A 10,793-nucleotide genomic window follows, 5' to 3' on the forward strand; every position below is an offset into this window, starting at 1 on the left:
CAATGACTGTACTAACATCGATGACTCCGCGATTTTTCATTCTTCTTTTTTATTGGTCCGTTGAGGAAGCGAGTTCTTCATTGATTGGTCAGCGTTTCAAAACGTCATTATTTTGACTCAAACGCACAAATGCTCAGGAAGTAGACTTGCTCGATGTCAACTTTGCCTCGAAAAGCAAATGAATTGGAAACTATGCCACATTTTCAAGACTTAAGCAATAATCGTCTATAAGGTAAGATATTTTATATACTGTATATGCAGTTAATATAGTTCGCAACATATTATTATGGGTTCATCTGCGGGGATACATTCATGAGGAGATCGAGCATCTGGATGGAAATACATTACATCAAAACAAACTACCATGTGAATTATTAATACATTATAATAATTGTAACGTTCCCAAAAGGTCTTTTGTACATAGGAAACATCACTGTACCGACTTTTATATAGATTGGGACACTTTGTCTCTGGATGAAGTGCGAAGTTCATGTTTGAAACTTCAATTGAAAGCGAGTTGTTGTAACCATTGTTAATCCGCTATTGTATCTCAGCACGAGCGTGTGTTAACTATTATTACGTGTTAACTATTATTACGTATTGCACATAATGTATAAGCCATATGACGGCAGAAGGAGTTATTTGCTTGTAACGTTAATGTAAGTACAGTAAAGTGAGGCCTTTAGAGGATGTACATGAAACACCTGTGCTCGTATATGTCTAGAAAATGGTGCTAATGCGTTACATTACCAACCTTATCTCTAGTTAAAATATACATTTGTTAATAAGAGCTTGTTAACAACAGCATTTTGTTGTCTATGAACTATATCATCTAGAGGTCTTTTATCTGGTCAGCTGTATTTATATGCACATTAAAAGCACACACAAAAATGAAAATTCTGTCATCATTTACTCACCTCGAGTTGTTTCAAATCTGGATACATGTGTTTGTTCTGATTAACACAGTGTAATATTATTGGATGAATGCTTATAACAAGACAGATTTTGCCCCCCATTGACTACCATAGTATTATTTTTTATTTGTTGCTGTGTTACAGCCTTCAAAATGTGAAAATTGTGTTCAACAGAAAGAAAAGGGTATTAGATTTTCTTTCTATGGTAGTCAATGCGGGGAAAGATCTGTTTGTTATAAGCATTCTTCCAAATATCTTTCTCTGTGTTCATCAGAACAAGGAAATTTATACAAATTTGGAACAACTCAAAGTGTGTAAATGATTAAAATTAAAATTTTCACCATCCCTTTAAGTTAAATTTCCATCATATCTCGTAGATGTCATTTGTGCTTGTGCATATTGTTATTTAGAATATTCATATTTTTACATACACGCGAATTAGGAATGTAACGATATCAAAATCAAAAAGATAATACCACGGTGTGGTGCCTGTGGTACAATATTTATTGCGATAATTAAAAAGATAAATGAAGACTTGGTAAAAAGTGTTTGATAAACAATTATTGAACATTGCAATGATGTACAAATGAACCATGTCATATCCTCTAATCATAACTGTTGCTTTGCAGCTATGAAAAAAAATAGTTTTATAAAATAAAAAAACTGCACCAGCTGGAATTAAATTGTTTGACATTCTCTATGTTAAAGGCCCGGAAGACCTATCATATCATATAGTCATGTGATGTTACCACTATAATTGAGACAATTTTGCTGTTGCAATACCATGAAATTGTTAACTTGAATCCCTAATGTGGGGTCATATGATTTCTGCGGACAAGGTTGCGGATGCACATGCGAACACATCTCAAAGAGCTGCTCTGAGAGTTTATATCATGAGCATTTCACTCCAGAGCCGCTTTAAGAGTCTTCATCATGAATTTTTCATGGTTTTGACCAGAAGGGATACATCTACCTCCACTGGGCATGCTCACTTCAATACCACATGATTTTTGTCACACTGAGAACAGTTAACATTAATATCTTTTATTATTGTAAGGTTAGGTTTAGGGTAGGTGTAAGCTAATGTAATTTATTGTAATTATATGGCAAGATTTTGCACCACTTCTGGCCGTAGCTGTATCCCTTCTAGCAGCAACTGTTTTTCACCGCTTCATTTGAGGCCCTGTTCCAAATGGCATACTCCGGTCTTGTGGACCTCCTCTGAGTCCACACTTGGTGACGTCAGGAAGTGCAGACCTATAGGGTACTTGGCGCGAGTCCACAAGGGTACATCGGAGTGCATTTTGGCAAAAACTTGAGGTCATCATGCCGTAAAGAGCAAACCGTGCTTTCTAATCACTCAGTACTTTTGCAGTACTTTGTTGTCATACGCCGATCAGTCTGAGCAGCGCCGCATGAAGCGACCACACTGTTGTTATTTGGGTCAGGAGCTGCGGGTTTTTATAGTTATGTCTTTCATATGTTGATATGTCACCCGAGCATTATGCAATAGATACTTAAGTTTGTAATGTAACTGCTTATGTATATTTATTTATTTTTATACACTATACTTCATGTGCATAATGTGCTCTCAATATACATATATGTCGTTATTTAAAATTTCTCTATAATAAAGAAGCTGTGTTGTTCATCAGAGGCTTATTACCTTAAGTATGAAAATGCACTGCATTAAAAGTTTTTATTCTTGAAACGCTGGCTAAATAAATAAGCAATAATCTCAATAAGAAACTATTTTAATATGGAATTTTATGAAAACATGCATTCAAAAAGTTATCCATCATGTTTATGTGTATGTCTGACATCGGGACGCTCCTCCCATCCGTTCTGTGATTGGGCATCGCAAGGATTCCTGGCTAGGTTACATCAGTGGAGTCCTGGGAGTCCAACAGAGGCCCTCGTGAGCAGACTTCTGAGCTCTTAAAAGAAAATGGGACACCCTACGGACTCGTAGACTTGGCAAACATGCGCAATTTAAGTACACGAGACCGCAAGTCCACATGAAGTGCGCCATTTGGGACAGGGCCTGAGTGAAGCTACTATCAAACATGCACTAAAATGTTCTTTGTGACAACCCGTCAAAATAAAATTTCTGTTAAATAAATTAACTATGACACACCCATATGAATAAACAATAATATATAATATTATTTCCTTTATTAGGTAAATGTACTAGTAAAATAAAAATCTTAATTTAAGTAGGTGTTAAAAACAGAAAATGCACAGGAGAAATGCTGGTTTATGAACATTGTTGCCATATTTTTTAAGTTAAGTTAAAAACACTGTACAGCAAATCAGTAAATGCTATAGTATGCTGAAGTATTTTTCATGTGGGCAAAAATATTACCATTGTATCCAAAAAAACTGAAAACACAGAATCCAGAATTTTTTTTAAGGAAAAAATATATGTTTCATTAATGACTGAGAATGAGTTATTTTAAGCATTTGATGTTACTGGTGGTTACTATGGGTGTTATGTCATTTACTGCGGCATCATAAGTTCATACAGCTTTTGTTACACTGTTCTAGATAGTCATGCCAGCACAGCCCACTGCGAGGGAATCAGAAGAGGAGATGGAGGCTGAACCGGAGTTTCCTCAGACAAATGGTGAGGTAGAGGAGGAACAAGAGAGAGAAGAGGAGACAATGGAGGAGAGTGGAGAAGACCGGGATAGTGATTTGGAGGAGACTGAGGCAGAGGAGGAAGAAGAAGAAGAGGAAGAAAGTTCAGGTCTGTTCACATCATCACACATTGTGACCACTGTTTTGGCCGACCACTGTTACGGTGAATATGAAATGGACCTGGTCCTGCCACTAAACAACAGCGATATACAGAATTAATGCAAGAATGAAATTATCTAAAGCTTTAGAGAATGATGTAGTTGTGTGTTAGTCTGAAAAAGGTACTGATAAGAAAAGAGATTGAAGGATGAGTCTGTTTTTCTCTGTCAGAAATGGACGATGAAGATTGCGAGAGAAGACGAACACAATGCCTAGACGAAATGTCTGACTTGGAAAAACAATTCATGGAGCTAAAGGACAAGTAAGACAAGTCTTTAACAGATTTAACGTTGGTAACATTAATTTGATCAATGGCTGTCACAATAAAAGACAAGATGAGGAATAGTGACAGTTTAATGTCAGGAACTTAACTCTGGAGTTTTGGTAATTGTGGATGATTTTTTATATTGATTACTTTGATCACAGACTGTTTCTAGAACGCCTTAACCAGGTCAAAATGAAGCTGGATGAGGTTTTAACAGGGAAGGCAAGAGAGTACAGAGATCCTCTGGCAACACTGCAACAAAACCTACAGCAGAGAACACAAGTTGCAGGTAATGTGAGTGAGTATATGTGAGAATATGAGTGAGTTTGTCATGCTTTTCCTTGTATCTCTGTGTCTATTACAGTGTCAGGCAAATTCTATTCTATTCTTTTTCTGTTAAGACTTCATCGACCAGAATTCAGTTCATAGCCATCCTCTAAACAGCAGGAAGTGGATGATTTGTTATGCAGTTTTACTGATACACAAACTCTCTCTCTGTCACCCCCTCTAGGTGTATACAGAGATCTCTGTCTGCAGGTGGTCAGACACAAACATGAATGTGAGGTGCAGGGGGCAAGACAACATCTAGAGGTAACAAATATAACAGAACTAGCACACATATCCAGACTATATACAGACATATCCATGTACATAAGACTATATTGAACCTCAGATTTTCTTTTACTGTATTATGGTAACGCCTAAGAATTTAAAACAAGTTATCATGTCCAAAGAATAGGGATGTAACGATTCACTCAGCTCATGATGCGATTTACGATATGATATGGTTTTACAGAATAAATTGAGGCAAATTAGAAATGAACAACTGCCCTTTTATTATTTCTCAAATGCTGCACATTTCTTTGTAAAATAAAAATATATTTTTGTGAAAACTAAATTGCAGTTTTAATACAAATTCCAAATAAAATAACAATAAATAATACAAACATCAATATTAACACGTTTACCAAGTTTGCAGTGAACACAGCGGCCCCTGCAGTTCAAAACATGTATCGCGATTGATTAAACTTCTCAACCAACTTCAAGTTAATTTTTATAGAGCTCATTTAAAACAGACTCAAGACTCACCAAAGTGCTGTACTTTAGGATGAATAACCAAAAACACATAAACAGGAAAATAAAAAGGAATAAGCATACAAATACAAAATAAAATGGAATAAAGGTGGGTTATTGGAAGGCCAGATCAATTATTTCAAGCTAGATTTAAAAATGGGAAGAGAAGGTGCCACTCTGATATCCAGTAGCAGATTGTTCCACATCATAGGGCCAGCCACTGGAAAATCTCGATCTCCTCTACATTGAAGTCTGTACTGAGGGACTATAGGAGATTTTGAGAGCAGGAAAGTAGGCTTCTAGTGGGGGCATAAAAGTGCAGTAGCTCTGACAGATATCTAGGGGGTTGGTTATGTAAAGACTAGTAAACCAATAAAATTATTTATTAAAAAAATTCTGCTATGAATGGGCAGCCAGTGGAGATATGCTTGTCTAATTTGAATGACTCATCAAAGTGGACACCCAAATTGCACACACAAGAAGATCTGAAGACTGATAAGCTGCCCAAATCTAAGCTGGGAGCCTGAGAATGAGCAGACGGGCTAAAACCAATCTCCTCTGTTTTATCTTCATTTAACGTAATTTTTTTTGCCCTAGACAGATTTTAACCTCATCTATGCATCTTAAAAGGGTACTCAGAGCTGAAGGATCGTTCCGGTTAATAGGTAGATAAATCTGGGTATCGTCAGCATAAAAAGGAAAGGACACCCCATGCCGTCTAAAAATGGAGCCAAGAGGAAGCATGTACAGGGAGGAAAGGGAGGGCGCCAATATCGATCCTTGAGGAAGGCCACATGTGAGTTAAGCAGTGGAGGAAGTTGCCTAGTTTGACAGAAAATTTTCTGACGACTGAAACCACTTTTGGACCATCGCTTTTATGCCCATATCAGACTCTAGTCGAGATATTAAAATAGAGTGGTCCAAAGGTATCAAATGCTGCTGATAGATCTGACAGATCCAGGACCACAGAATCAGCAGCATCTGTGGTTAAAAGAATATCATTCAATACTCTGAGAAGGGAGGTTTCCTACAAAAATGTAGGATGTATAGAGTCATAAGGGCAAAAAGAGGGTTTGATATTACCTGTGATGTCTCAGAGTGATTGTAAAGTATTGGGTTCAAATACATCCCAAGAAACAGGATGCAGAGAGAATGGAGAAGGTACAGTATGGAGAGAGTTAACTTTGGGTCTCAAATTTGAATCATCACGACTTAAATCATCACGTATTATAATTGATTTTCAACCGGCTCACGGTGCATCGTTACATCCCTTCCAAAGAATAAATATGTCATATTATGCATTTATCTGTCATAAATTACAGTCAGTACACTAAACACACAATGAATAGGTGCGCACCGTAAAGACGTCTTTGCCAAAACGGTCGCTGACAGTGCAGTGACACGGAGTGAGCGTAAGTCAGTGTGCATGTGATGTTTGTTTCTCTATAGAGTGAGAAGACACTCTTGTTTGATGCCATAAAAGCAGAACTGCTGGAGAAGATACGCAGACTTGAGGAGGACAAACAGAGCGTAGACATTACATCAGGTAAACACATGTTTATCAGAGAGTAAACAGTAGGATATGCTTTGTTTTTGTTGTGGATTTTAATTAAAAAAATTTAACTATCCATTCTCACACCAACGCCATTTTTATGAATCAGAGTGGTGGAATGATGAAGTGAAGATGAAGAAGTGCAAGAGGAGAAGTCACCTGATTCGCCCGGAGAGGAAGAGGAAAGCAGCACTAGTGTCAGGTAATAGACCCTCTTCAGATTCATCCGTCCCTTCATCTCATTCCATTAACACTTCCATCACCGTTTAAGACTCACCTTTCTGATTACATCCTGTTTTCAGCACCAGGCTTCTTCACGCTAATTGCTAATTAGTCATTAAGCTGATACTTTTATCTGAAGTGACTTACAGTGCACCTACAGAGAGGTTTATTAGCTTTATTAGACAATTAGCTGCGGTCTAGAAAGTACCTTGGGTCCAAAGCTAAATATCTGTCCGCTAATTGTCTGCCTCTGGTTATTTCTGGTGAGTTAATCGAATTAGGAACAGTTTTTTTTATCTAAACAGCACTAGTCGCATCTGGCATGTTTTATGGTGGTGCAGAGGCGACAAAATAAGTGTATATTTTTTTAATTGCCAGACAACATATTTATTATATTTACACAGTTTTAGAAAGGAATTTCAAGGCTGGACCTCATTAAACTTTAATTGAATACCAGACTACACAATGCTTGCAGCACACATTGCCCTAGATTCATACTTTAACTCAAGGGCAGCAGGAATCTTACGGTTACCAAGATAGTTCTTAAAGGTACAGTTTGTAAAAAAATCCAAAGTATCCAAAAACCACTAGGCCAGTGTTTATATTTTTGTTCAGCTAAGTACTTACAATATCTCATATGTATTCCAACTAATTGTTAATCGTGAGAAAATCGCCCTTCTAAACAGTGACACAGGGCTGTGCAGTTGCCTGTCAATGGCGTCATATCCGAATTCCCCTTTGTTACCGCCTTTACTGATGTAGAAACCGTTGACAACAGGGTCGTGGACAAATGCGGAAGTGGTGTCTAGAGTCTAGCGAGCAACTAGCTTGTTTTGAGCAGTCACTTATTTATAGACCACAATTATACGCAACATTTATAAACTTTATTACCTTACCTCATGCGGTGGATTTGAAGACAACAGATCCCATCATTACGCGCTCCTGCACAGCGGCATCAAGCTATGCCATTGTTGTTGTGTTGATTGTTCACCCTCAAGCTTTAACACTGCTTATCTAAAAAAAAATCTGTTTTATTTATTTAATTATTTCTATGTTTCTTAGGGCCGTACATAGTGTATATGCTGAGAGACATTGATATATTGGAGGACTGGACGGCCATAAAGAAGGTATAGTCAGGATACTCACTCCCTCCCTCCCTCACTCACTCACTCACTCACTCATTTTATCAATTTGTCTTTCTGTCTTTCAGGCTAAAGCAGCGCTGATTCCCTTGAAAAAGAAGGCAGAGAGTAAGTGAATTATTAATAGTCTGTGTGTTCATTTAAACATATTCGTCTCTTGATTTTTCAGACAGTTAGGCAGGAAGGCCAAGAACTTAAGGGTAGTCCTGTGAACCTAGTTAATATACAGTATGTCAAAACGGTTGGCTTACAAGCATGAACATATTTAAAATTTATTGTAGAAACGAAATAAGGTTTGGTTCAGCATATTTAACCAATCATTTCTCTTACAATAACCTATTGATGGATTTTATGGCACGAAGGATGTTGTACCGCTGTCTCTCAATTTCACTCTGTGACGCTGTAATACCATCAAGGGGACAGTATACTTACATTAAGGGTTATGTTATCGTTTTCATGGACCATTGAAAAGTAAATTAATAAGTATTACTAGTTATTGGGATATTCTCTGAATAAAGAGATTTAACAGCTGTGTAATGCGAAATGCGGGTTCTGAAGCAAACTAGTCGAGAACCTCTGCTCTTGGATAAATGGCATCAAAAGCATGTTCTCCACTGTATTGCCTTCACAGCTGAATCGAGTATAACCTCATCCCTGACCTACAAGGAAATAATAAAGTGTCCTGGAATTTTTTTTAACATTAAAATGTATTAAATGCATGAAACTGGTTTTCATAAAATATGCCAGCTTTACATATTTTTTTGCTACCACACATACCAGAAGTGTTGCTCTTGATTTTATTATACATTCTTGGCGTTGTTCAGATTAAATGGCCTGTAAAATAGTGTATGAACGAGAGGAGAGAACTTTATAGAAGGAAAACGTGGACTGATTATGGATGAATGTGTTTGTTTCTCAGACAGACAGGTTTCAGTGAGATGTGAAGGTGGGGCTCTATTCTATGATGGAGAGAGATTCTCCAAAGGCAGCAGCGTCGTTATAGAAGTCAGCGATGACAGCCCAGCACAGTCAGTACAGCCTGAGACTCTACTTTTTATTTGTTCTTTCCTCATTTGTCTTTTACTATGTGCCGCGATTTCTTATTGAAAGGCGCATGACTGTCTGGTGTGTTTTTCTCAGGGCTGTAATAACAGGGATCAGCGCAGGAGAGATCTTGTTCAAGCACACAGATGGCAGCAAAACCAAAATCTACGTCTCCCAGCTTCAGAAAGGCAAACACACCATACGAAAGGCTTAGAGCCTAGAACAGACATTGGGAGAGCGTGTGTACCTACTTTTAATAGTTACCAAATAACACACATGCACACATTTAGAGACACCTTTAAAATTGTGAATAATATGATTCTATGCACTGGTATTACGTAGACCAGAGACTGTCCCAAATTACCAAATTTACATTTGTTACTCTATGACAAACACATTATATATTATATGCACTATTACTGCACAAAAAACAACAGAAATTTCTAGTGCAGCAGTTCAATAACTAATACACGTGAATACTGTTGACCAAATATTTTAACAGCTTTGAATGATAACAGACCATATATTTCTAGACTTGCATTTGATTTCCCCAAACCAAGTATATTTATAATAATGACCTTGTATGAAGTCTTGATATGCACTAGGATAACATAAGGTTTGTCGGATAATTAACTTAATTTAAGCAATATGACATGAGCAAAACTACTGAATATCAGCACAGCTGTAGGCACATAATTATTCACCTCATAGTTTCACTTAAAGTGACAATTCCTCCCCAGAAATATTCTGTCATCATTTACTTAGTTGTTCCAAATCTGTATAAAATGATTTGTTCAGATGAACACAGAGAAAGATATTGGGAAAAGAAATTGTAACCAAACAGTTCTTGGCTACCAATGACTACCATAGTTGGAAAAATGACAACGGTAGTCAAAATTTCCCAAGAAGTATTTGCTTTCATACGATCTTAAAAATATCTTATAATGTGTTCAACAGAACAAATACATTTATAAATCTATTTTGACTTCTTTCTTGTTCATCAGAACAAAGGCATTTATTCAGATTTGAAACAGCTTGAGTAACTAGAGTAAATGAGACAGAATTTTCGTTTTTGGGTGAACTGTTCCTTTTACATCAGTGTGCATTTTCTTCTCCATTAGCACAATAGTTTCAAATGAAGTCGAAGCCTAAAGCATAATATGAAATTCAAAGTCCAGCATGGCTACGCTTAAAAGATCACATTTGTTGCAAAACATGCTCCTTTTAAATGATCTGTTTTAATGCAGAAAACACACAACCACTGCACATCAGAAAAATACAAATTGTAACAGTTTTTTTCTGTACATTTTGAAAGACTGTTGTTCGAATATTTATAGACATCTGTAAACGGATCTGATGATGAGGGGTGCTTTTTAAGACGTATTTATGAATTGTTTGCGATAACCATGTATTTATAAAAAGAAGCATTATTAAAATCTAATCTTTTATTACATTTGTTGTGTAAGGACTGGGGATTTTTATAACAAAGCCTTGCAGGGCTATTTCAAAAACACGTGGTTTGTTTTAAACTGATACCATGTCAGTCCACCATGTGGCGCTGTAGTACATGTATTAGGTGTGACAAATAATTTCTGCATTTTTTTATTGCCACTAGATGTCACTTAGTCTTTACATTTTAGGAGCTGATGCACTATGGAATGAAAACAATAGTTTTTTGTAAAACTGATGCATGCTCAACAGGCATTAGAAACCTCAAGAAGTTATAATTTATAAATCTGAAAATGAAAGGCTATAGACGTGATGCGCATCCGAGAACAAAC

The 10,793-nt window shown here is 36.8% G+C and overlaps 1 protein-coding gene across 2 annotated transcripts; it reads left to right on the plus strand.

Annotated features, from left to right (window-relative positions):
• Positions 1–128: 128 nt before the first annotated feature.
• brms1 (BRMS1 transcriptional repressor and anoikis regulator) lies at positions 129–10,465 on the plus strand. 2 transcript variants are annotated; one of them, XM_056756218.1, is made up of 11 exons: positions 129–232; positions 3,462–3,663; positions 3,885–3,975; positions 4,140–4,267; positions 4,490–4,569; positions 6,502–6,598; positions 6,714–6,806; positions 7,889–7,953; positions 8,037–8,076; positions 8,888–8,996; positions 9,109–10,465. In XM_056756218.1, the coding sequence occupies exons 2-11, from the start codon at positions 3,468–3,470 to the stop codon at positions 9,224–9,226; spliced, it is 1,017 nt and encodes a 338-aa protein (XP_056612196.1). In that variant the 5' UTR covers positions 129–232; positions 3,462–3,467; the 3' UTR covers positions 9,227–10,465. The 2 variants fall into 2 exon arrangements, with proteins under 2 accessions (XP_056612196.1, XP_056612207.1); XM_056756229.1 differs by having other exon boundaries at positions 3,466–3,663.
• Positions 10,466–10,793: the final 328 nt, after the last annotated feature.

This window comes from Triplophysa dalaica, chromosome 1, assembly GCF_015846415.1.
Source record: "Triplophysa dalaica isolate WHDGS20190420 chromosome 1, ASM1584641v1, whole genome shotgun sequence".
NCBI classification, from domain to species: domain Eukaryota; kingdom Metazoa; phylum Chordata; class Actinopteri; order Cypriniformes; family Nemacheilidae; genus Triplophysa; species Triplophysa dalaica.

Excerpts from the sequence above, each read along its gene's own strand:
- brms1 (XM_056756218.1), top strand. The coding sequence starts at position 3,468 with ATGCCAGCACAGCCCACTGCGAGGGAATCAGAAGAGGAGATGGAGGCT. Across the intron at positions 4,570-6,501 it reads GGGCAAGACAACATCTAGAG|AGTGAGAAGACACTCTTGTT; the intron begins GTAACAAATATA and ends GTTTCTCTATAG. Across the intron at positions 6,807-7,888 it reads GAAAGCAGCACTAGTGTCAG|GGCCGTACATAGTGTATATG; the intron begins GTAATAGACCCT and ends TATGTTTCTTAG.